Genomic DNA, 22,174 nt, shown 5'->3' on the forward strand with positions numbered 1-22,174 from the left:
TGCAGTTCTATCCCCCAAAGCCTAGAGTGTGGCCCTTTAACTTCCCCTCCAGTAGAACTGGGAAAGGCAGTATCATTCCTAGTTACGAGTGAAGCATCCACTTTCTTTTGTAACAATGAGGAACAGAAAGGATAGGACTGAAGCGTGATCTTTTGTCCAACTAAACCATTTATCTCCTTTTGTAGGTAAATTCAAATCCTGCCCAGTTATAGTTTTCAGTCACTGGATAATTCCAGGTAGGAGCCCTACTTTAGGTGATCCTAGGAACTCCTATGTTCAGAAAAGAATTTTCTTCCTACTATATAGTTACAGTATTTAGCTGTCAATTTTAAGATGAATTTGGTAGAGCCTTATAGCAAAGTATGTATCTTGGTCACACACAAAGCTTGGAAAAAGTAAAAGATGTCTAAACCATAATCTTGAAGATTCTAACTCATAACATCTGGGCTGGGGCCCAGGGATCTAATTGTTTAGAGAGCCCCAAAAGTGGCTCAGATGTAAAGCCAGGGTTAAGAACCACCTGCCTTGGAAGATTTAAGGAAAACATATAAACTTGTACAAAGGACACAGAAGCAGTTTTAATTTTTTAGCCATGTTGGTAAAAGTTCATTTTCAGTACATGGGTAACACCCAGGCCCTTTCCCATTATATCCAGGTATGCTACAATTTCTTTTAACTCTTATCAGAAGTTATTATTACTGTTTCCTTAGGGAGGCTACCAGGCTAAAATTCACTTAGTTTGGTTTGTCTAATGTCCTCATTATCTTATCCTGAAGATGATGTCGTTTCTCAGGACTTGAAAATGACTTGGCTGAACTAAAGGTAAAAAAGCCAAGCCTCTGTCACTTTTCCTAGACTCCTAGGCACAGCTATGGAGTCTTTGTACAGTGCCCATACCCTAAAAATTAACAATGAAAACCAAACCTCAAGAACCTAGAGCAACTCTCTACTTGCCACCATGGACTCCAGTGGTCAGCAGAAGAAAAGCAGATAGTTGCATTCTATTTAGTTTATAGCTGCTTTGTTCCTTTGTGTTTCACTAAGCAGAGGCTCAAGAACTCCCTTGATAACTTCAGCTGCCTCTGTTCTTTTCCTCAAACTCCAGGATGAGACCTTTAATGTGGGACAATTTCTGGTGAAGGTACTCACAGCGACGCTTTTCTTCTCTGTAACCTGGGTACCGCTGCAGAGAAAAAGCATCCATGTCAAAAAGTTAAAATTCTCATTCTACCTTGCTTCCGTTCTCAGACCTTGTCTTACCTTCCTGAACTTTTTATATTCCTGGACTATCTTGTCTTCCAGCACCTGAAACAGAAAATACTAGCACTGAGTTCAACATTAAGAAATAAGAGAGGGGCGGCCAGGCACGGTAGCTCATGCCTGTAATCCCAGCACTTTGGGCGGCTGAGGCAGGCAGATCACGAGGTCAGGAGATTGAGACCATCCTGGCTAACACAGTGAAACCCGTCTCTACTAAAAAAATACAAAAAAATTAGCTGGGCATGGTGGCAGGCACTTGTAGTCTCAACTGCTCGGGAGGCCGAGGCATGAGAATGGTGTGAACCCGGGAAGCGGAGCTCGCAGTGAGCCGAGATCACGCTACTGCACTCCAGCCTGGGCAACCGAGTGAGACTGTCTCAAAAAGAAAAAAAAGAGAGAGGGGCCAGGCACAGTGGCTCACACCTGTAATCCCAGCACTTTGGCAGGCTGAAGGTGGGTGAATCACTTGAAGTCAGGAGTTCAAGACCAGCCTGGCCAACATGGTAAAACCCTGTCTCCTAAAAATACAAAAATTAGCTGGGCATGGTGGCACATACCTATAATCCCAGCTATTCGGAAAGCTGAGGCATGAGAATCGCTTTAGCCTAAGAGGTGGAGGTTGCAGTGAGCCAGGATTGCGCCACTGCACTCCAGCTTGAGAGACAGAGCTAGACTGTCTCAAAAAAAAAAGAAGGGAAGTAACTTCCCTTCTCATTCTACCAAATGATACAATGATACAGACTAACTTTTCCCTTCAAACAGGTTTCTTTGTCCCTTTGCTTAGTCACTTTATAAACACAGGCGTATGGATGGTTAGCAGGGGTTTAATGGCCAGTAGAGCTGGAAAGCCAGGCTGGGTCCTGTCCTTACCTTGTATTCCGGAGTTCCTTGCTGAACTCTTTTAATCTCTGCTCCCAGCTCTATGAACCTTTGGCTTGCAGTCCCAACACGGGCATGCAGGATGCGGTATTCAGCATAATCTGTCTCAAAGTCCTGCTCATAGGCATGTTGCTGTTCTGCACTGTGGATGGCCCTGTATTGCCTGCCAGGAGCAGAGAGTTGTCACCTTCAATTTCATTGCCCTGAGAAGCCCCCAGCTTCCAGGAAGTGTATCTTAATATATGCACAAGGCTTGATGAAATTGGAAAAAGGGAACTCACAGGATGTAGTCTGGTACATCTTCAGGATTTGGGGATTCAGAATCTAGGAAGGAAGCAAGAAAACACAAGTGATTATACGTCTTTTCCACTGGCATTTTTACCCTCCTCTCATTAACTCACCTTCTTGAACTGAGGAACTGTGTTCTAATCTGGGGTCCATGTCCTCATCGTCTTGCTCCCAATCTTCTCCCTCTTGTAAATCCTGATTGGTCAGGCCTTGTAGGGGGCTTGGCGCTAAAGGCAGAGTTCTGAACCTCTTTTCTTCTCGTTCTACAGTGGCTACAGGCACTGAACGTTTCTGTTGAGGAAAATATCTGTGTGACATAAACAGCCAAGAGCTTCCTAAATATGTTCTTCTCTCAAGAATTCCTCCTAGGCTGGGCACAGTGGCTCATACCTGTAATCCCGACCGTTTCAGAGGCTCAGGTGGGGGGATCGCTTGAGCCCAAGATTTCAAGACTAGTCTGGGTAACATAGTGAGACCCTATCTCTACAAAAAAATCATAAAATGAGCCTGGTGCAGTGGCACACACCAGCTGAGGAGGGAGAATCGAGCCCAGGAGTTCAAGGCTGTGGTGAGCTGTGATCATACCACAACACTCCAGCCTGGGTGACTGAGTGAGAATAAGAAGAAAAAAAAAAAGGATGGCTTGAGCCGAGGAGTCTCCAGCCTGGGGAACAGAGAGACCTTGTCTCTAAAAAAATTCCTCCCATATAACGAGCTTCCAATTTCTAAATTTTAGCTTGACTAAAAGTGCTTTTCAAAATAGTCTTTGCCACTGTTTAATTATATTAATGTTACAAAAAAAAAAGCCCTTGCCATTCTAACTTACCTTGTCCAGACGTTTCCGGCTGGCAGAGGAAGGCAGTGCCTGAACAGGTTCTCTGTTTGGAACATGGGTCTGGTTTCTAGGATATTTTAAGGGAATGGGACAGATGAAGACCAGGGTAGGAGGTGGAACTGGATCTTTTATTACAACATTTAAGAGTGGAGATTAGAAAGGAAGACAATGCCAAAGCTTCCCATGTTAGTCCCACCCCATCCAAAGTACCTCACTTCCCACTGTGCCATGTGCTCCCTTGAGGATCCTGGGAGTGACTGTCCTTGGTCGCTTGCCAGTGGATCTGACACTGACACCTGGTGGGGAAAGTGGCAGGAGCACTTGGTTCCCTGGAGTACTGGGATACTTTGGACTTCAGGGTTTGCCCCACCTTATCACAACTCCCTGCAGTTTCTGGCCTCACCCACCTCCTCTAGTGCCATCTGTGGCTGTGATACTGCATCTCCTTCAGAATAGTCTCCTGTGTTCTGCCAACTCTCAGGATGTCTGGCATCTTCAGTCAGGTTGTGTCCCTGAACTGATGATGGGGCTGGGATAGAATCCATGGCTGCCCAAATAATGAGGCGCTCCCTGAGTGAGCCCAGGCAGTGGAGGCGGTTAGGCCCAGACCTGGAAAGGGATGGTGGAAAAAAATAGGAAGGTGGAGAGCTCTTAAGCACCTCTCCACATTTCCCTCCCCCACTTTCCACAAACCCTTTCTTGCCTGCTACCTGTTCCCCCTTACCTGAGGAAGTGTTGGCACACAAGGTCCAAGCTACCACCAGCGCCCTCCTGGCAACACTGGGACACTATGAAGGAGAAGAGGCAGGACCAACCAGGGCCTGGGAGTCTCAGATACTGGGGGTGGAAGGATACGGTAAGCCCCATGAAGTCAGCCCCTCCCCCTCCTACCGCCGCCACTCGTCCGGGAGCCAGTCTAAGTAAGACTAAGACGCGTCCCACAGGGCTCGTTAGCACACCAGGTGCAGCTGGGCCTGAGTTCCCCAGGAGGCTGAAACAGCACAGTCCCCTCAAACCACAGCCCCCTGGGACAACCCCAGCAGCCTCCTCGCCCCACTTGGAGTTCAGTTCTCGGAACTACCTCAGACCGTGACCATTCGCAGCCTCCGGCCCCGACCGCATCTTCCACCTCCAGCCCACGTTTATGCTCCCTCGCCCTCACCTCGCTCACACACCCTGAGCTCGCACTTACCCCTCGGTGGCCTTGGAAAGCAATCACCGGCCGTACCTGCGGGGAGAGCGAAGATGTGACCGTTGAGCGCAGGTGAAGCGGTGTCCCCTGGATCCGGCGTCCGGAGCCCGGGATCACCTGCCTAGCGGGCTTCACTTGGAGAGGTGGGGAGGCCAGAGCTTGCGGAAGCCGCTCCCTCTCCCCTGCACCTTCTCCAGGGTCGCCGGCTGAGGCCCAGGGTCCCTAGGGGCAGGGACTAGGGAAGAAGGGGGCCGGCCGTACCTGTTGCCGCTGACACTCTTGCAGCGCCCGCAGCGCAGCGTCGTTGAGCCTGAGCAGTAAGAGGCTAGTCCGGGCAGCTGGCGTGAAGCAGAGCCGGAGCTGTCCTCTCAGGGGCTCCTGGAGCTCCTCCATGGCGACGAGTTCGAGTGCAAGTTGCACGGGGGCCACAGGCGAGGGCCACCACCGCCACCTCCCCTGTTCAGGGTTTGGTTGGCACACCCGGTAACCCACGTCTGCTCCACCCTCCGCCAGGAAGGAACCCGCCCCCGGCCCCACCTCCCGCCAGCGCCACCCCAAGGTTTCCCAGCCGCGTGGGCGGCGCTTCGCTCTCCCAGGCCAACCACCCGGACCTCGGCGCTTTCTTCTAGGATCGGCATGAATCGCTTTGGGCTATCGCAAGAGCTATCCCCAGTTCTCGGGAGAAAGAGTCCGCGACCAGCGTCTGACCTCTCACTCAGAGTTCCCAGTCCTGCCTCAGTCTCCCCAGCGACCCTGAATTTGGAGTTGCTGTCTCTAAGTGAAAGCTGAACCTGCAACCCCTTGAGGGTTTCAGCCGCAGAGGGGCGGGAGAAAGGGCCTGGTTGGTAGGCGGGCTCAGCGGTTCGCGCCCAGTTAGCCTCGAGCTTCGGAGACCCGAGAGACCAGAGGATGGCTGACCCGAAGGGGCACCCGAGACAGCACCTGGGCTTTTTCCCGCCCGCGGTTCCACTGCTCTGAAACCGATTTCTAACAGAGAGGTAATTGGGCCGTGCGGTTGTAGTGGCAGCAGTGAAAGTTGGCTGTCACCGACTGGAGCGCCCCCAGTTGGTGGGCAGGGATACGGGCGCGGGTAGTGGCAGGAAAGTTGCAGGGCAGAGAGCCAGAACCCAGTCCTAGGTCTCACCTCGTGGCCTAAACACGCGTCAGAGTGGTGAGACCGCTCCCTGAGGAGGGCCAGGAGCTGCCATGAAGTCGCCAGGCATTCCAGAGGGCCAGATCCTGGTGCACTGAGACCCCAGCACCAACCTCTGGCCAGCCCTTGGTGTCTCCACTTGTTCCTGTTTGATTATGTTTCCCAAGAGCCCTGATGTTGTCCTGTTTCCTAAACAGGATCCCTCTGTTAAATCCCTGGACCTGCACAATCCCCGGGAACCTTAATGTCCTCTACTACAAATAAAATAACCTATACATTTGTCAAAACTCATTAAAAAAATACATTTTTTTTTTTTTTTTTTTTGAGACGAAGTCTCGCTCTGTCGCCCAGGCTGGAGTGCAGTGGCACGATCTCGGCTCACTGCAAGCTCCGCCTCCTGGGTTCACGCCATTCTCCTGCCTCAGCCTCCCTAGTAGCTGGGACTACGGGCACCCACCACCACGCCTGGCTAATGTTTTGTATTTTTAGCAGAGACGGGTGTTTCACCGTGTTAGCCAGGATGGTTTTGATCTCCTGACCTCGTGATCCACCCGCCTCGGCCTCCCAAAGTGCTGGGATTACAGGCGTGAGCCACCGCGCCCGGCTAATACACATAAAATTTGTATGTAAATTATACTTCAATAAAGTTGATCTTTAAAATCTGTGCTATTTCTGTTTCTCTGTGGCAATATCCTAATTGGATAAACAGTTGTGGTAATGGATAAAGCTGTTCTCTTAGCTGGACATGGCAGTGCATGCCTGTAGTCCCAGCTACTCAGGAGGCTGAAGCAGGAGGATAGCTTGAATCCATGAATCAGGCTGCAGTGAGCCATGTTTTCACCACTCCACTTCAGCCTGAGCGACAGAGAGAGACCCTGTCTCAAAAAAAGAAAAAAAAAAAAAAAAAAAAAAAGAGGCTGGGTGTGGTGGCTCATGCCTGTAATCCCAGCATTTTGGGAGGCCGAGGCAAGTGGATTACCTGAGCTCAGGAGTTCGAGACCACCCAGGGCAACATGGTGAAACCCTGTCTCTACTAAAATTACAAAAAAATTAACCGGGTGTGGTGGTGCACACCTGTAGTTCCAGCTACTTGAGAGGCTGAGGCAGGAGAATCGCTTGAGCCCCAGAGGCGAATGTTGCAGTGAGCTGAGATCACGCCACTCCACTCCAGCTTAGGCTGGAGTGAGACTCCATCTCAAAAAAAAAAAAAAAAAAAAAGAAACCTGAGTTTTGCTCAATATGGGGACAGAGAAATAGGAGTCATGGTGGAGGAAATAGGATCAAGAAAAAGTTTTAAGATGGGAGAAATAGCATGTTCCATGTTGACAGAAATAATTTTTAGAACATCTCCAAAATTTTGATGGTGTAGGAGATTTACTTCAGTAGTGCCCTTGAATAGGTTTGAGGTCATAAGATCTATTCAGGATTGGCTAAAGCCTAAAGGTAGGAGTTTGGCAGTTCGTTTATGGTAACAGGCCACAGGCAGAGAAGGTGGGTGTAAGTGTAGAGGTTAGGTAGATGTGGTGGGAGTCTGAAAATTTTTTTCTGATTGCTTCCATTTTTCTCAGTGAAGTAGGAAGCAACTGAGAGATAGGATGAGGGAGGAGTGATTGGGGTTGAGGCGTGAAAATAGTGTGAAACAGTTGCCTGTAAGTGTGAGAGAGTGAATAAGTTAGGAATGTGTCAAACACTAAGGACTGATGATAAATCTGAGGCTTAGAGAAGCAGAGATTCTAAACCTGGGCCTACAGATCATACAATTCAGGGAATCTGTGAACTTGGAAGGGAAAAAAAATTACATATTTATTTATTTATTTATTTATTTTTGAGGCAGGTGTCCCTCTGTTGCCCAGGCTGGAGTGCAGTGGCACAATCATAGTTCACTGCAGCCTTGAACTCCTGGGGTCAAGCAGTCCACCCACCTCAGCCTCCTTCATAGCTGTAACTACAGGAGCATGCCACCATACCTAGCAATTTTTAAAATTTTTTGTAGAGACAGGATCTTGCCATGTTGCCCAGGCTGGTCTCAAACTCCTGGCCTCAAGTGATCCTCCCACCTCAGCCTCCCAAAGTGCTGAGATTTACAGGCATGAGTCACCATGCTTAGCCAAAATTACATCTGTATTTTCACTAACTTTTAACAGAAATTTAGCATCTCCTTTAATTATGAATGTAGGCAACAAATCACTGGTACTGGCAGTAATTGCAATGTTCTTACTAATAGAAATAACAGATATTTTCATTTTACATTACAAGTGTTGAAGATACATCTAAATATTGTTTGCATTCAGCACACTTTGTAATTATAATTGATAGTTTTTCTTTATGAACCCATGTGATTTTTGAAAATTTAAAAAATGTTTATTTATTTTCTTTTTTTGGAGGCCAGAGTTTGGCTCTTGTCAACCATGCTGGAGTGCAACGGTGCGATCTTGGCTCACTGCAAGCTCTGCCTCCCAGGTTCATGCCATTCTCCTGCCTCAGCCTCCCAGGTTCATGCCATTCTCCTGCCTCAGCCTCCCGAGTAGCTGAGACTACAGGCGCCCGCCACCACGCCCGGCTAATTTTTTGTATTTTTTTTAGTAGAGACGGGTTTTCGCCGTGTTAGCCAGGATGGTCTCAATATCCTGACCTCGTGATCTGCCCACCTTGGCCTCCCAAAGTGCTGGGATTACAGGCGTCAGCCACCGCGCCCTGCGATCTTAACTGTTTTTAAGTGTATGGTTCAGTAGTGTTAAGTACATTCCTATCGCCCTACAGCCAATCTCCAGAGCTTTTTATCGTGGAAAATTGAAACTCTATATCCATTTAACAATTCCCCATTTCCCCCTCCTCCCAGCCCCTAGCAACAACCACCCTTCTGCCTTCTGTTTCTGTGAATTTGACTACTGTAGATACCTCATACAGTAGTCTACCCTTATCTTCAGGGAAGTTCCAAGGCCCTCAGTGGATGCCTGAAACTGCAGATAATACTGAACCCGAATGCTGACAATCAGAACATGTTTCTGTTCATGTCTCCCATCCACAAATGTAATGCCTTTTCTGTCTTAATTAAGCACTTATGATGCACTGTGGCCATAACTTTTGCAGTTTGAGGTGCAACAGCAAAACTGGCATAAGTTTTTTTCTCTTTTTTTCACAACTTCACGAATAGGGGAGATTTGTTCTTACCTTAAATCTTAGCAACCTCAGCATAAGATCTTTTTTTCGTTATTGAGAACTTCCACCTTTTCACTTAAAGGAAGCACTTGATGGCTTCTCTTTGGCAAAGCCAAATTGGCAGCACCACTACTCTTGCATTTTGGGCTCATTATTAAGTAAAATAAGGGTTGCTTGCATATAAACACTGTGATACGCTCTGATAACTGAGATGGCTACTAAGTGATTAGTGGGTGGGTGTTGCCTACAGTGTGGATACACTGGACAAAGGGATGATTGCCATCCTGGGTGGGATGGAGAGGGAGGACACAAGATTTTATCACACTATTCAGAACAGCACTCAATTTAAAAGCTCCTGAGTTGTTGGCCAGCCACGGTGGCTCACGCCTGTGATCCCAGCACTTTGGGAGGCCGAGGCAGGTGCATCATTTGAGGTCAGGAGTTCGAGACCAGCCTGGCCAACATAGTGAAATCCCATGTCTACTAAAAACACAAAAATTAGCCGGGTGCCATGACTAATTTTAGTCCCAGCTACTCGGGAGGATGAGACAGGAGAATCACTTCAACCCAGGAGGCAGAGGTTTCAGTGAGCCGAGATCGAGCAAGGTTCTGTCTCAAAAACAAAAAACAAACAAACAACAAAAGAAAAACTTATTGTTTATGTCTGCATTTTTCCTTTTTTTTTTTTTGAGACAAGGTCTCACTATGTTACCCAAGCTGGAGTGCAGTGGTACAATCCCGGCTCACTGAAACCTCTGCCTACTGAGTTCAAGCGATTCTCCTGCCTCAGCCTCCTGGGACTACAGGCATGCCACCATGCCTGGCTGATTTTTGTATTTTCAATAGAGATGAGGTTTCGCCATGTTGCCCAGGCTGGTCTCGAACTCCTGGACTCAAGTGATCCACCTGCCTCGGCCTCTCCAAGTGCTGTGATTACAGGCGTGAGCCACCGCACCTGGTCCTACTTCTTCTTTTTTTTTTTTTTTTTTGAGACACAGTTTGCTTTGTCACCCAGGCTGGAGTGCAGTGGTGCGATCTCAGCTCACTGCAACCTCTGCCTCCCGGGTTCAAGCAATTCTGGTGCCTCAGCCAACCGAGTACCTGGGATTACAGGCACACGCCACTGTGCCCTGCGAATTTTTGTATTTTTAGTAGAGACGGGGTTTCACCAAGTTGTCCAGGCTGGTCTTGAACTCCTGACCTCAGGCGATCCGTCCGCCTCAGCCTCCCATAGTGCTAGGATTACAAGCGTGAGCCACCACGCCTGGCCCTACTTCTATTTTTAAAATGAGGATTTAACTCTCATCTGCCCCCAAAATATGCATGTACTTTCTCTCTCCATCCTCCTAATGTAGTAATGTTATTTTTGTTATATCAATATTGAATGTTTCTATTATCAGGAGTATGTAAATGTTATTTGCAAGCTGTGACACTTATCGTATTATGCTCACATTTTCTTTCTTGTATGTTCCTCTACACCAATTAATAATTATGCATTTTTGTTTGCTTAGTTACCTATGTACTTATTACCAATTCATTCTTATACCCTCTTCTAGGAGTATAACTCTCCTCTTAGTATAACCAAATACAATCAGATAATTTATCAATTTTATCAGTTTCCATTTTTTCTTAGATATATGGCTCCAGAGCCCTCCATACTCCTGCTCCAATTTGAAATGATTGTTCTCTAGGTCGGCTGCAAAGCTATTATCCTGGGATCTCTCTTCAATCTCAGCTGGAGGATTTTCTTCACTTACCTCCTGTGTCAGATACACTTTTTCCTGGATCCTGTAACTTTTTTCTTGGCTTACTCCCTCATTTTGGTGCAAAGCCTCAAAGGATTTATCCACCATGCATTCTTTTCAGGAAGCGTTTGGACAAATCCTTTGAGACTTTGCATATCTTTATTTTATTCTCATAACTTTTTTTTTCTTTTTTTTTGAGATGGAGTCTTCGCTCTGTCACCAGGCTGGAGTGCAGTGGCGTGATCTCGGCTCACTGCAACCTCTGCCTCCTGGGTTCAAGCAATTCTCGTGCCTCAGCCTCCTGAGTAGCTGGGATTACAGGCACGTACCACCACACCTGGCTTTTGTTTTTTTTTTTTTTTTTTTTTTTTTTTTTTTGAGACGTAGTCTCACTCTGTCACCAGGCTGTAGTGCAGTGGCACAATTTCAGCTCACTGCAATCTCCGCCTCCCGGGTTCAAGCCACTCTCCTGCCTCAGCTTCCCGAGTAGCTGGGATTACAGGCACATGCCACCACACTCAGCCAATTTTTGTATTTTTAGTAGAGACAGGGTTTCACCACGTTGGCCAGGATGGTCTCAATCTCCTGACCTCATGATCCACCCACCTTGGCATCCCAAAGTGCTGGGATTACAGGCATGAGCCACCACACCCGGCCAACTTTTTTTTTTTTTTTTTTTTTTTTTGAGACAGTCTCACTCTGTTGCCCAGGCTGGAGTGCAGTGGCACGATCTTGGCTCACTGCAACCTCTGCCTTCTGGGTTCAAGCAATTCTTCTACCTCAGCCTCTTGAGTAGCTGGGACTACAGGCATGTGCCACCATTCCTGGCTAATTTTTGTATATTCTTTTAGTAGAGATGGGGCTTCATTATGTTGGCTAGGGTGGTCTCGAACTCCTGGCCTCAAGTGATCCACTGGCCTTGGCCTCCCAAAGTGCTGGGATTACAGGCATGAGCCACCATGCCTGGCTTCATAATTTTTTTTAAGAGACAGAATTTTGCCCTGTTACCCAGGCTGGAGTGCAGTGACACAATCATAGCTCACTGCAGCCTCAACCTCCTTGGCTCAAGCAATCCTCCCACCTCAGCCTCCCAAGTAGCTGGGACTATAGGCACACACCACCACATCTGGCTAATTTTTTTTTTTTTTGAAATGGAATCTTCCTCTGTCACCCAGGCTGGAGTGTGGTGACGTGATCTTGGCTCACTGAAACCTCCACCTCCTAGGTTCACGTGATTCTCCTGCCTCAGCCTTCTGGAGTAGCTGGGACTATAAGCGCGTGCCACCATGCCCAGCTATTTTTTTTTTTTTTTTTTTTTTTTTTTTTTTTTTAGTAGAGACGAGGTTTCATCATGTTGGCCAGGCTGGTCTCAAATTCCTGACCTTGTGATCCGCCCACCTCGGCCTCCCAAAGTGCTGCGATTACAGGTGTGAGCCACCGCCCCTGGCCACATCTGGCTAATTTTTAAAAGTTTTGTAGAGATAGGTCTCCCTATGTTGCCCAAGCTGGTCTCAAAGTCTTGGTCTCAAGTGATTCTCTTGACTTGGCCTCTCAAAGTGTTAGGATTTCAGGCATAAACAACTGAGTCCAGCCTATTCTCATACTTAATTGATAGCTTGGCTGAGTGAAAAATTCTAGGTCAATTATTTCTTCAGGTATTTGATAACATTGCCCCATTGTCTTCTCGTTTCCAGTGCTGCTGCTGACAAGTCTGTAGCCATTCTGATTCTTCATCCTTTGTATATGAACTATTTTGTATCTCAGAAGCCATTAGGATCTTTTTAATTCTGATACTCTGATGTGTGGTGATGTAGAGCTTTTCTCATTTCTTGGGCTGGGAACTCTGTGACCTCCATTTTTGTTTTTTTTTTTTAATTAATTAATTTGTTTGTTTGTTTGTTTGTTTTTGAGACGGAGTCTCACTCTGTCGCCCAGGCTGGAGTGCAGTGGCACCATCTCGGCTCACTGCAAGCTCCGCCTTCTGGGTTCACGCCATTCTCCTGCCTCAGCCTCCCGAATAGCTGGGACTACAGGCGCCCGTCACTGCGCCCAGCTAATTTTTTGTATTTTTAGTAGAGACAGGGTTTCACCATGGTCTCGATCTCCTGACCTCGTGATCTGCCCGCCTCAGCCTCCCAAAGTGCTGGGATTATAGGCGTAAGCCACCGTGCCCGGCCCTAATTAATTTTTTTGAGATGGAGTCTCACTCTGTCGCCCAAGTTGGAGTGCAATGACGCGATCTTGGCTCACTGCAACCTCCACCTACCAGGTTCAAGTGATTCTCCCGCCTCAGCCTCCCAAGTAGCTGGGACTATAGGCGCGCACCATCACGCTTGGCTAATTTTTGTATTTTTAGTAGAGACAAGGTTTTGCCATGTTGGCCAGGCTGGTCTTGAACTCATGACCTCAGGTGATCCGCCCACATCAGCCTCCTAAAGTGCTGGGATTACAGGCGTGAGCCACCGTGCTCAGCCCTTGTTTATTTATTTATTATTATTATTATTATTATTTTTTTTTGAGACAGAGTCTCACTCTGCTGCCCAGGCTGGAGTGCAGTGGAGCAATCTCGGCTCACTGAAACCTCCGTCTCCTAGGTTCAAGCTATTCTCCTGCCTCAGCCTCCCAAGTAGTTGGGATTACAGGTGCCTGCCACCACACCCGGCTAATTTTTGTATTTTTAGCAGAGATGAGGTTTCACCATGTTGGCCAGGTGGGTCGCCAACTCCTGGCCTCAAATGATCCACCCACCTAGGCCTCCCAAAGTGCTGGGATTACAGGCGTGATCCACTGCGCCCCGCCTGAATGTTTCTTTCTTTCATTTTTCCCTTTTTTTTAGAGACATAGTCTTGCTCTGTTACCCATGCTGGAGTAAGGTGGGGAGATCACGACTCACTGCAACTTTGAATTCCTGGGTTGAAGCAATCCTCCCATCTCAGCCTCCTGAGTAGCTAGGACTACAGGTGCGTACCACCACTCCTGGCTGTTTTTTGAATATCTGTTTTTATAAACTCCCTATTGTTGTTCAATACCCTCTCTCTCAAAGAATACTATTTATAGTCCTGTGTCTCCGATTTTCTTGTGGTCTTGCAACTGAATTGTTTCTGTATCCTCTGGGACTGAATTTTCTTTTTCTTTCTTTTCTTTTTTTTTTTTTTTTTTTTGAGACAGATTCTTGCTCTGTCACCCAGGCTGGAGTTCAGTGGCTTGATCTCAGCTCACTGCAACCTCCACCTCCTGGGTTCAAGCAATTCTTGCGCCTCAGCCTCCCAAGTAGCTGGAATTACAGGTGCACACCACCACGCCCCACTAATTTTTGTATTTTTAGTAGGGACTGGGTTTCACCATGTTGGCCAGGCTGGTCTTGTACTCCTGACCTCAAGTGATCTGCCCGTCTCGGCCTCCCAAAGTGCTGGTATTACAGGCATGAGCCACCATGCCCAGCCATGAGACTGAATTTTCTGCTTGTGTTTTTTTGGGGTCTATTTTTATGTTAGGACTGTTTTCTCCAATGCTTGGTGATCCTTGGCTCTATATTCATCTCTACAAGCAAGGCACTAAAAAGCTGGTTGAAGGCTGGGCACAGTGGCTCACGCCTGTAATCCCAGCACTTTGGGAGGCCAAGGCAGGCAGATCATGAGGTGAGGAGGTCGAGACCATCCTGACTAACACGGTGAAACCCCGTCTCTACTAAAAATACAAAAAATTAGCCAGGCATGGTGGCGGGCACCTGTAGTCCCAGCTACTCGGGAGGCTGAGGGAGGAGAATGGCATGAGCTCAGGAGGCGGAGCTTGCAATGAGCTGAGATTATGCCACTGCACTCCAGCCTGGACCACAGAGCGAAACTCTGTCTCAAAAAAAAAAAAAAAAAAAAGCTGGTTGACGTTTGGTACGCATGGAAAGAGCTGGCTGCACTTTAAGGTAATCTGACTGGACCATTTCATTACGTAAGGCCTAAGTTCATCTAATTATCCAAGCTTATCCCCCTCTCAGGGCCTTGGTATACGCTGTTTCTCTTGTCTGTGTTTGATTAAAAGTATTTGGCTGAAGTAACACAAATCTGACTCAAGGTAGCTTAAACCAACAAAACAATATGGTAGTTCCCACACCAGGAAACTCAATGTAGAACAAATGTTACAGTTGAGGTATCCAGTGGTCCAACAGCATGACCAAGTACCAAGATTCTTTCTGCTACTCATTTGCTTTAACCTAAGGCTGGCTCTCTTCTAGGTGATAGACTAGAGTTGCTAGAAGCAGTATGGGCTATGTGTTTCCTCATTCATGTCAACGGGAAACAGCATTGTCACCACCCTAGCAACGGAAAAATAGTCCTTCTCTTTGGTCTGATCAGGCTAATTTAGGCCACATGCTCACTCCTGAACCAATAACTGTTACCAGGTGAATACCACAAAATACTCTGCTTAGGCCTGGGTTCTTTTTTTTTTTTTGAGACGGAGTCTGCTCTGTGGCCCAGGCTGGAGTGCAGTGGCACTCCACTCGGCTTACTGCAACCTCTGCCTCCTGGGTTCATGTCATTCTCCTGCCTCAGCCTCCCAAGTAGCTGGGTCTACAGGCGCCCGCCACCACACTTGGCTAATTTTTTGTATTTTTAGTAGAGACGGGGTTTCACCGTGTTAGCCAGCATGGTCTTGATCTCCTGACCTCATGATCAGCCCGCCTCGGCCTCCCAAAGTGCTGGGATTACAGGCGTGAGCCACCACGCCCGGCCAGGCCTGGGTTCTTAAACCAATCAATATTAAAAGGGATTACTTTGATTGACTTAGCCATTCAGTACCACCCTTGGAGTATAGGCTGGAGGGGAAGAATGTCTTCTTTTTTTTTTGAGACAGAGTTTCACTCTTGCTGCCCAGGCTGGAATGCCATGGCACGATCTCCGCTCACTGCAACCTCTGCCTCCCGGGTTCAAGTGATTCTCCTGCCTCAGACTCCCGAGTAGCTGGGATTACGGGCATGTGCCACCATGCCCGGCTAATTTTGTATTTTTAGTAGAGACAGGGGTTTTACCATGTTGGTCAGGCTGGTCTTGAACCCCTGACCTCAGGTGGTCTGCCCACCTCGGCCTCCCAAAATGCTGAGATTACAGGCATGAGCCACCTTGCCCAGCCAGAATTTTTTTTTTTTTTGAGACAGGGTCTTGCTCTGTTGCCCAGGCTGGAGTGCGGTGGTATGATGACAGCTCACTGCAGCGTCAACCTCCTGAGCTCAAGCCATCCTCCCACCTCACATCCTCGAGTAGCTAGGACTATAGGCACACACCACCACACCTGGCTAGATTTTTAGTGTTTTGTTTTTTTTTTTTTTTGAGATGGTATCTCACTCTATCACCCAGGCTGGAGTGCAGTGGTGCAATTGTGGCTCACTACAACCTCCTCCTCCCAGGTGCAAGCAATTCTCTAGCCTCAGCCTCTCGAGTAGCTGGGATTACAGGTATGTGCACCATGCCTGGCTAATTTTTGTATTTTTAGTAGAGATGGGTTTTCACCATATTGGCCAGGCTGGTCTTGAACTTCTGACCTCAAGTGATCTGCCTGCCTAGGCCTCCCAAAGTGCTGGGATTACAGGCATAAGCCACCAAGTTCAGCCTAATTTTTAAATTTTTTGTAGAGACAGAGTCTCACTATATTGCCCAAGCTTGTCTCAGACTCTTGGCCTCAAGGGATCCTCCCCGTCGGTTTCCCAAAGTGCCGAGATTACAGGCATGAGCCACCGTGCCCGACCTGGAGACAGGGTTTCACTGGGTTATCCAGGATGGTCTTGATCTCCTAACCTCGTGATCCGCCCACCTCGGCCTCCCAAAGTGCTGGGATTACAGGCATGAGCCACTGCGCCCAGCCTTCAACCAGCTTTTTAGTGCCTTGCTTGTAGAGAACCACTTCTGAGGTAATATTTATTTATTTGTTTGTTTTTTGAGACAGGGTCTCATTCTGTCACCCAGGCTGGAGTGCAGTGGCGTGATCATAGCTCACTGCACCCTCCATGAGGTAACATTTAAACTGAGACCTAGAGCCTGTTGCCTGTGATAGTCTCCTGACTGGTCTCCTCATTTCTATTCATCTGCTGTAATCCATTCTCTACTGGTAAAGTGATCTTTTCAAAACTTACACTCTGCTAATGAAGAGCACAGGCTGGGTTAGACTCTCAGCTCCACCCCTTATTATCTCTGTTTCGTTGAGAAAGTTATTTAACCTGCCAGGGCCGATGTTTCTAAATCGGTAGGAGGGGGATAATGACACTTCAAAAGGTCATCATAAGGATCAAATAGGAAAAGTAGGGCCGGGCGCGGTGGCTCACACCTGTAATCCCAGCACTTTGGGAGGCCAAGGTAGGCAGATCACGAGGTCAGGAGATCCAGACCATCCTGGCTAACACGGTGAAACCCTGTCTCTACTAAAAATACAAAAAATTAGCCGGGCGTGGTGGTGGGCGCCTGTAGTCACAGCTACTTGGGAGGCTGAGGCAGGAGAATGGCGTGAACCCGGGAGGCAGAGCTTGCAGTGAGCCGAGATGGCGCCACTGCACTCCAGCCTGGGTGACAGAGTGAGACTCCGTCTAAAAAAAACAAAGAAAAGTACACTAAATGTACCAAATAAAAACCCATCTGATGTTAGCTAGTAGTTATATTAGCAGTAGTAACTTGGATCTTGTCACAACCCTACCTCCCTATCTGACCTAGTTTCACACCACCCTGCTCATTAGGCATTAGTGACTTGCCCTTTACCTACACAATAATCCTGTGGCTCTTGATGGGATGACCTGAGGGAGGAGGGCCTTAGGGCCTTCACACGTGCTGTTCCCTCCTGAAGTGTTCTCCCTACCCTTCCCTCCTGGGCTTGGCTGATTTCTCATCTTTTTGCTTTAGCTCAAATATCACTTACTTCACCTCCCTAATCAAAATTAAAGTCTGCAGAGTCCACAGGTGTACTCCCTTCATAGCACCAGCAGTACTATTTAGTTACTTCATACCAGGTGGAATTGTTCACAGTCTTCATTCAAATTACACTGACATCTGTTTTTATGGGTCAGTGCTTAAGCTGTGTGCACTGCGAAACATTTTGAATATCATCCTTGCGTGGAATCTGTTATTTTCCTTTAAAGCTATTATCATAATTAGTTTTCATATATAGGCTGGGCGTGGTGGCTCAAGCCTGTAATCCCAGCACTTTGGGAGGCTAGGGTGGGTGGATCACTTGAGGTCAGGAGTTCGAGACCAGCCTGGCCAACATGGTGAAACCCTGTCTCTACTAAAAAAAAATACAGTCCAGGCACAGTGGCTTGCGCCTGTTATCCCAGCACTGTGGGAGGCCGAGGCAGGTGGATCACCTGAGGTCAGGAGTTTGAGACCAGCCTGACCAACATGGTGAAAGCCCGTCTCTACTAAAAAATACAAAAATCAGCCGGGCGTGGTGGCACGCACCTGTAGGCCCAGCTACTCAGGAAGCTGAGGCAGGAGAATTACTTGAATCTGGGAGGTGGAGGTTGCAGTGAGCCGAAATCGCGCCACTGTACTCCAACCTGGGCGACAGAGCGAGACTCCATGTCAAAAAAAAAAATTATCCGGGCGTGGTGGGGGGTGCCTGTAATCCCAGCTACTCGGGAGGCTGAGAAAGGAGAATCACTTGAATCCAAGAGGGTGGAGGTTGCAGTGAGCCGAGAGCATGCCACTGCACTCCAGCCTGGGTGACAGAGTAAGACTCTGTCTCAAAAAAAAAAACAAAAATTCATATATATAGACACACAGATATATAAATACATATATGGATATTAGAGAGAGAGAGGCAGACAGGGAGAGGGAGAGAAAGTGTGAGTTTTTTTCTCTTTGTATCTTTCATGATTATAGGACTATGCTCTGCTCATCAAGATATACCCAATGCTGGCTGTGCACCGTGGCTCACACCTGTAGTCCTAGCACTTTGGGAGGCCGAGGCGGGTGGATCACCTGAGGTCAGGAGTTCCAGACCAGCCTAGCCAACATGATGGAACCCCATCTCCAGAAAAACAAAAATACAAAAATTAGCCGGGCATGATGGCGGGTGCCTGTAATTGCAGCTACTCGGGAGGCTGAGGTGGGAGAATAGCTTGAACACAGGAAGCAGAGGTTGCAGTGAGCCGAGATCACGCCATTGCACTCCAGCTTGGGTGTCTCTTATTAACTTTTTTTTTTCTTTTTTGAGATGGAGTCTGGCTCTGTCGCCCAGGCTGGAGTGCAGTGGCGTGATCTCGGTTCACTGCAAGCTCCTCCTTCTGGGTTCACACGGTTCTCCGGCCTCAGCCTCTCAAGTAGCTGGGACTACAGGTGCCCGCCACCACACCCAGCTTTTTTTTTTTTTTTTTTTTTTTTTGTATTTTTAGTAGAGACGGGGTTTCACCGTGTTAGCCAGGATAGTCTCATGTCCTGACCTCGTGATCCTCCCGCCTCTGACTCCCAAAGTGCTGGGATTACAGGCGTGAGCCACCTTGCCCAGCCTTTCTTATTAACTCTTTTTTTTTTGAGACACAGTCTCGCTCTGTTGCCCAGGCTAGAGTGCAGTGGTGCGATCTCGGCTCACTGCAAGCTCCATCTCCCGGGTTCACGCCATTCTCCTGCCTCAGCCTCCTGAGTAGCTGGGACTACAGGCGCCCGCCACCACGCCCGGCTAATTCTTTTTAACTCTTTTTTTTTTAGACGGGATCTCGCACTGTTGCCTGGGCTGGAGTGCAATGGCGCGATCTCGGCTCACTGCAACCTCCGCCTCCCGGGTTCTCCTGCCTCAGCCTCCCAAGTAGCTGGGATTACAGGCGCGCCACCACGCCCGGCTAATTTTTTGTATTTTTAGTAGAGACGGGGTTTCACCATTGTTGGTCAGGCTGCTGGTCTCGAACTCCTGACCTCCTGATCTGCCCGCCTCGGCCTCCCACAGTGCTGGGATTACAGGCTTGAGCCACCGCGCCCGGCCCTCCAGGGTCTTAATACAAAACCGGGTGTGGCTGGTGGCGATGGTACAGTAAGGAAAGCTCCAGAGGGGAAAAGCGAATATGTGCATTATCTAATCTCAGCCACTGATCCAACTCCATAGTCTGTGACTTTCGGAGTCCTCCAATACTTCCAAGCTGCATCTTCACATTTAAAATTTCTGGGGGAAAACGAACAGGGTAGAGTTTTAGGAAATACCAGATGTTGCTGCGATTTTCTACAGTGAAGGGCCATGGAAGGGGACAATGGGAGTAGAAGCGGGTTTCTGAAGTTGTGTTTGTACTTGATTTTAAGCGAGCTGTGAACAACTCGTGTCCAAATAAGTGGCTGAGAGGTGGTCCTAAGAACGAACAAGTTTAGTCTCAGAGTACTCGTAATACAGAACTGGCTGAAACCCCGCCCTCCGTCTCCGGGCGTTCTTTCAGGGTGACTTTGTCAGTACCCCAAACTGTCCCCGCATGAGGTCACTCTGCACGGTCACGTGCTCGAGCCCGCGGGAGCGCCACATCGCCAGCCGCACCCCTCCACCCCTCCACCCCCACCCTGCCCACGTGACCCGGCCTAGTTTCTCCAGGCCCGTCCCTACGTCTCACTCGGAAAGCCCCGCCCCACGCTGAGCGCTCCGCCTGCGACCCTCCGCCACTTACCCACCCCGGCTCAAGCACGACCCGTGGACCCACGTGCTTTTTCTTGTCCAATGGGAGCCGGCTCCCGGGCGCGAAGGGGCGGGGAAGAAAGGAACGACTGCTCTACGTTGCGAGAAGGGGCGGGACCTGCAACGTCCGACAGAACGAGGGGACGTAACGGAGGCAGGTCGGAGCCGCTGCCGTCGCCATGACCCGTGAGCACCGAGCCCCCTTCTCCTTGCCCTTTTATTTCCGTTCACCCTCAACACCACCGGCGAGGCGCCGGCTTTGACCTTCCGTAGCTTCCCGAGCGAGGCGTTTCTCTGGGCGCGCTCTGTAGCCACACTCACACTCGGTGCCCGGAAATCGAGCCCTTTGCCCGCGGCTACTTCACGGGACCACCCTCCCGCGTTAGGCATAGGCCCTCCCGGCTCTTCCGCGGTGTGAGGAGAAGGCCAGCGCCCCTGTGATAGGCCCAGAGCCCCCTACTCCACAAGCCAGCCCATCCCCCACGGAGACCCAAACCGTCCACACACACCCCGCCAGCTGTTTGGGCCCCACGCCGCCCCAAAACACGCCTCCATCTGGCCCCTTGGGACTTCCCTTCTCCAGTCCGTATTTTGACCTGGCCCATGGCAGATTCGCCACTCCCCCCTACCCCAAGCAGCCTGGGCCTCGAAGTGGGCCGTTGTCGGGTCCCGGGGATTGAAGTGGTATTGGATCCTGCTGCTGGCCGCGCTGGGGTGGAAGGGTCGCCGGTGTGTGGGCAGAGCGGCCCCCGCGTCTCATCTTTAATCTTCTTTCCTTAGGCGGTAACCAGCGTGAGCTCGCCCGCCAGAAAAATATGAAAAAGCAGAGCGACTCGGTTAAGGGAAAGCGCCGAGATGACGGGCTTTCTGCTGCCGCCCGCAAGCAGAGGTAGCCCCAGGGAGGGGAGGGAAAGGGACGGTGGAGACCTGGGTTAGACCAAGGGTTATAGCAGGAAAGAGAGCTACCTCAGGGCTTGAATGTGGACTAGTCGTGAGGAGGAGAGTGCATTGCTTCCTCTAGGGTTTTATTTCCTCCCCACCCTCCAAATTGTTAGCTCACAGCTTTACAGGAAAGGACGGGGGCGGGCGCCTGCCCTCAGTCTGATTTCTGAGCGTCCCTGGGTCTGACCTTAAGGGCAAGGGCAGGGAGCTTCACATTTCAAATACAGTTGTGGTTATGGCAGCCCAGTACTTTTGGCCCTCCTTGCTGTTCGGTTCTCCTCCCTTCTCCCAACCTCCTCACTGGTGTTGCTGGGTGTGGTACTCAACACAGAATAGAGAGCCTTGGGCCTGTGTCGCCAGACTTCTGACCCCTTGGGCAACAGCCAGATGGAGACTGGTCGCCTTTTGAGCCTCAGCTCTCTTCCTCTTGTTCTCCTAGGGTGGGAGTACAGCAGCCAAACGCTGAACTTAGTCCCATCCACTTCCATCTTATCCTTTGTGCCCCTCATCCCCCTGCATCTTGTCCTTTTTGCCCTCTGGTACCTCCCAGTGCCCCATCATCTCTACCCCTAGGGACTCGGAGATCATGCAGCAGAAGCAGAAAAAGGCAAACGAGAAGAAGGAGGAACCCAAGTAGCTTTGTGGCTTCGTGTCCAACCCTCTTGCCCTTCGCCTGTGTGCCTGGAGCCAGTCCCACCACGCTCGCGTTTCCTCCTGTAGTGCTCACAGGTCCCAGCACCGATGGCATTCCCTTTGCCCTGAGTCTGCAGCGGGTCCCTTTTGTGCTTCCTTCCCCTCAGGTAGCCTCTCTCCCCCTGGGCCACTCCCGGGGGTGAGGGGGTTACCCCTTCCCAGTGTTTTTTATTCCTGTGGGGCTCACCCCAAAGTATTAAAAGTAGCTTTGTAATTCCTTGAGCGCCTGGTTTGACTGGGGACTTGGGGGGATGGGGTTGGAGGAATGACTGCCCTTTCCCACCAAAAAGGGAGAACTCTTTAGATTCAGATTGTGGATATGTAGACTTAATAAGTGAAACATCACAGAAGCAGCCTTTATTATACCATGACAACCAAACAAGTACTCCGGATATGCGGTAGAG

The 22,174-nt window shown here is 49.2% G+C and overlaps 2 protein-coding genes across 4 annotated transcripts; one reads left to right on the forward strand and one right to left on the reverse strand.

Moving 5' to 3' along the window:
• Nucleotides 1-580: 580 nt before the first annotated feature.
• On the reverse strand, nt 581-4,948 carry ELL3 (elongation factor for RNA polymerase II 3). The gene is given in 11 exon segments (NM_001132086.1): nt 581-1,183; nt 1,261-1,305; nt 2,131-2,302; nt 2,421-2,463; nt 2,541-2,718; nt 3,254-3,329; nt 3,473-3,558; nt 3,670-3,871; nt 3,987-4,099; nt 4,455-4,483; nt 4,709-4,948. Coding segments are annotated over 4 exon segments (405 nt in total). The 5' UTR covers nt 4,848-4,948; the 3' UTR covers nt 581-1,183; nt 1,261-1,305; nt 2,131-2,302; nt 2,421-2,463; nt 2,541-2,718; nt 3,254-3,329; nt 3,473-3,558; nt 3,670-3,747.
• Nucleotides 4,949-5,361: 413 nt separating this feature from the next.
• Nucleotides 5,362-21,988, forward strand: SERF2 (small EDRK-rich factor 2). Of its 3 annotated transcripts, none has more exons than XM_063716038.1 (5): nt 5,362-5,452; nt 13,348-13,471; nt 19,906-20,321; nt 20,916-21,024; nt 21,651-21,987. In XM_063716038.1, the coding sequence occupies exons 3-5, from the start codon at nt 20,315-20,317 to the stop codon at nt 21,712-21,714; spliced, it is 180 nt and encodes a 59-aa protein (XP_063572108.1). In that variant the 5' UTR covers nt 5,362-5,452; nt 13,348-13,471; nt 19,906-20,314; the 3' UTR covers nt 21,715-21,987. The 3 variants fall into 3 exon arrangements, with proteins under 3 accessions (XP_063572108.1, XP_009248057.2, NP_001126373.1); XM_009249782.3 differs by having other exon boundaries at nt 20,185-20,321; nt 21,628-21,987; NM_001132901.2 differs by lacking the exons at nt 5,362-5,452; nt 13,348-13,471 and having other exon boundaries at nt 20,265-20,321; nt 21,651-21,988.
• Nucleotides 21,989-22,174: the final 186 nt, after the last annotated feature.

The sequence above is a fragment of the Pongo abelii genome, chromosome 16 (genome assembly GCF_028885655.2).
Source record: "Pongo abelii isolate AG06213 chromosome 16, NHGRI_mPonAbe1-v2.0_pri, whole genome shotgun sequence".
Taxonomy (NCBI): Eukaryota; Metazoa; Chordata; class Mammalia; order Primates; family Hominidae; genus Pongo; species Pongo abelii.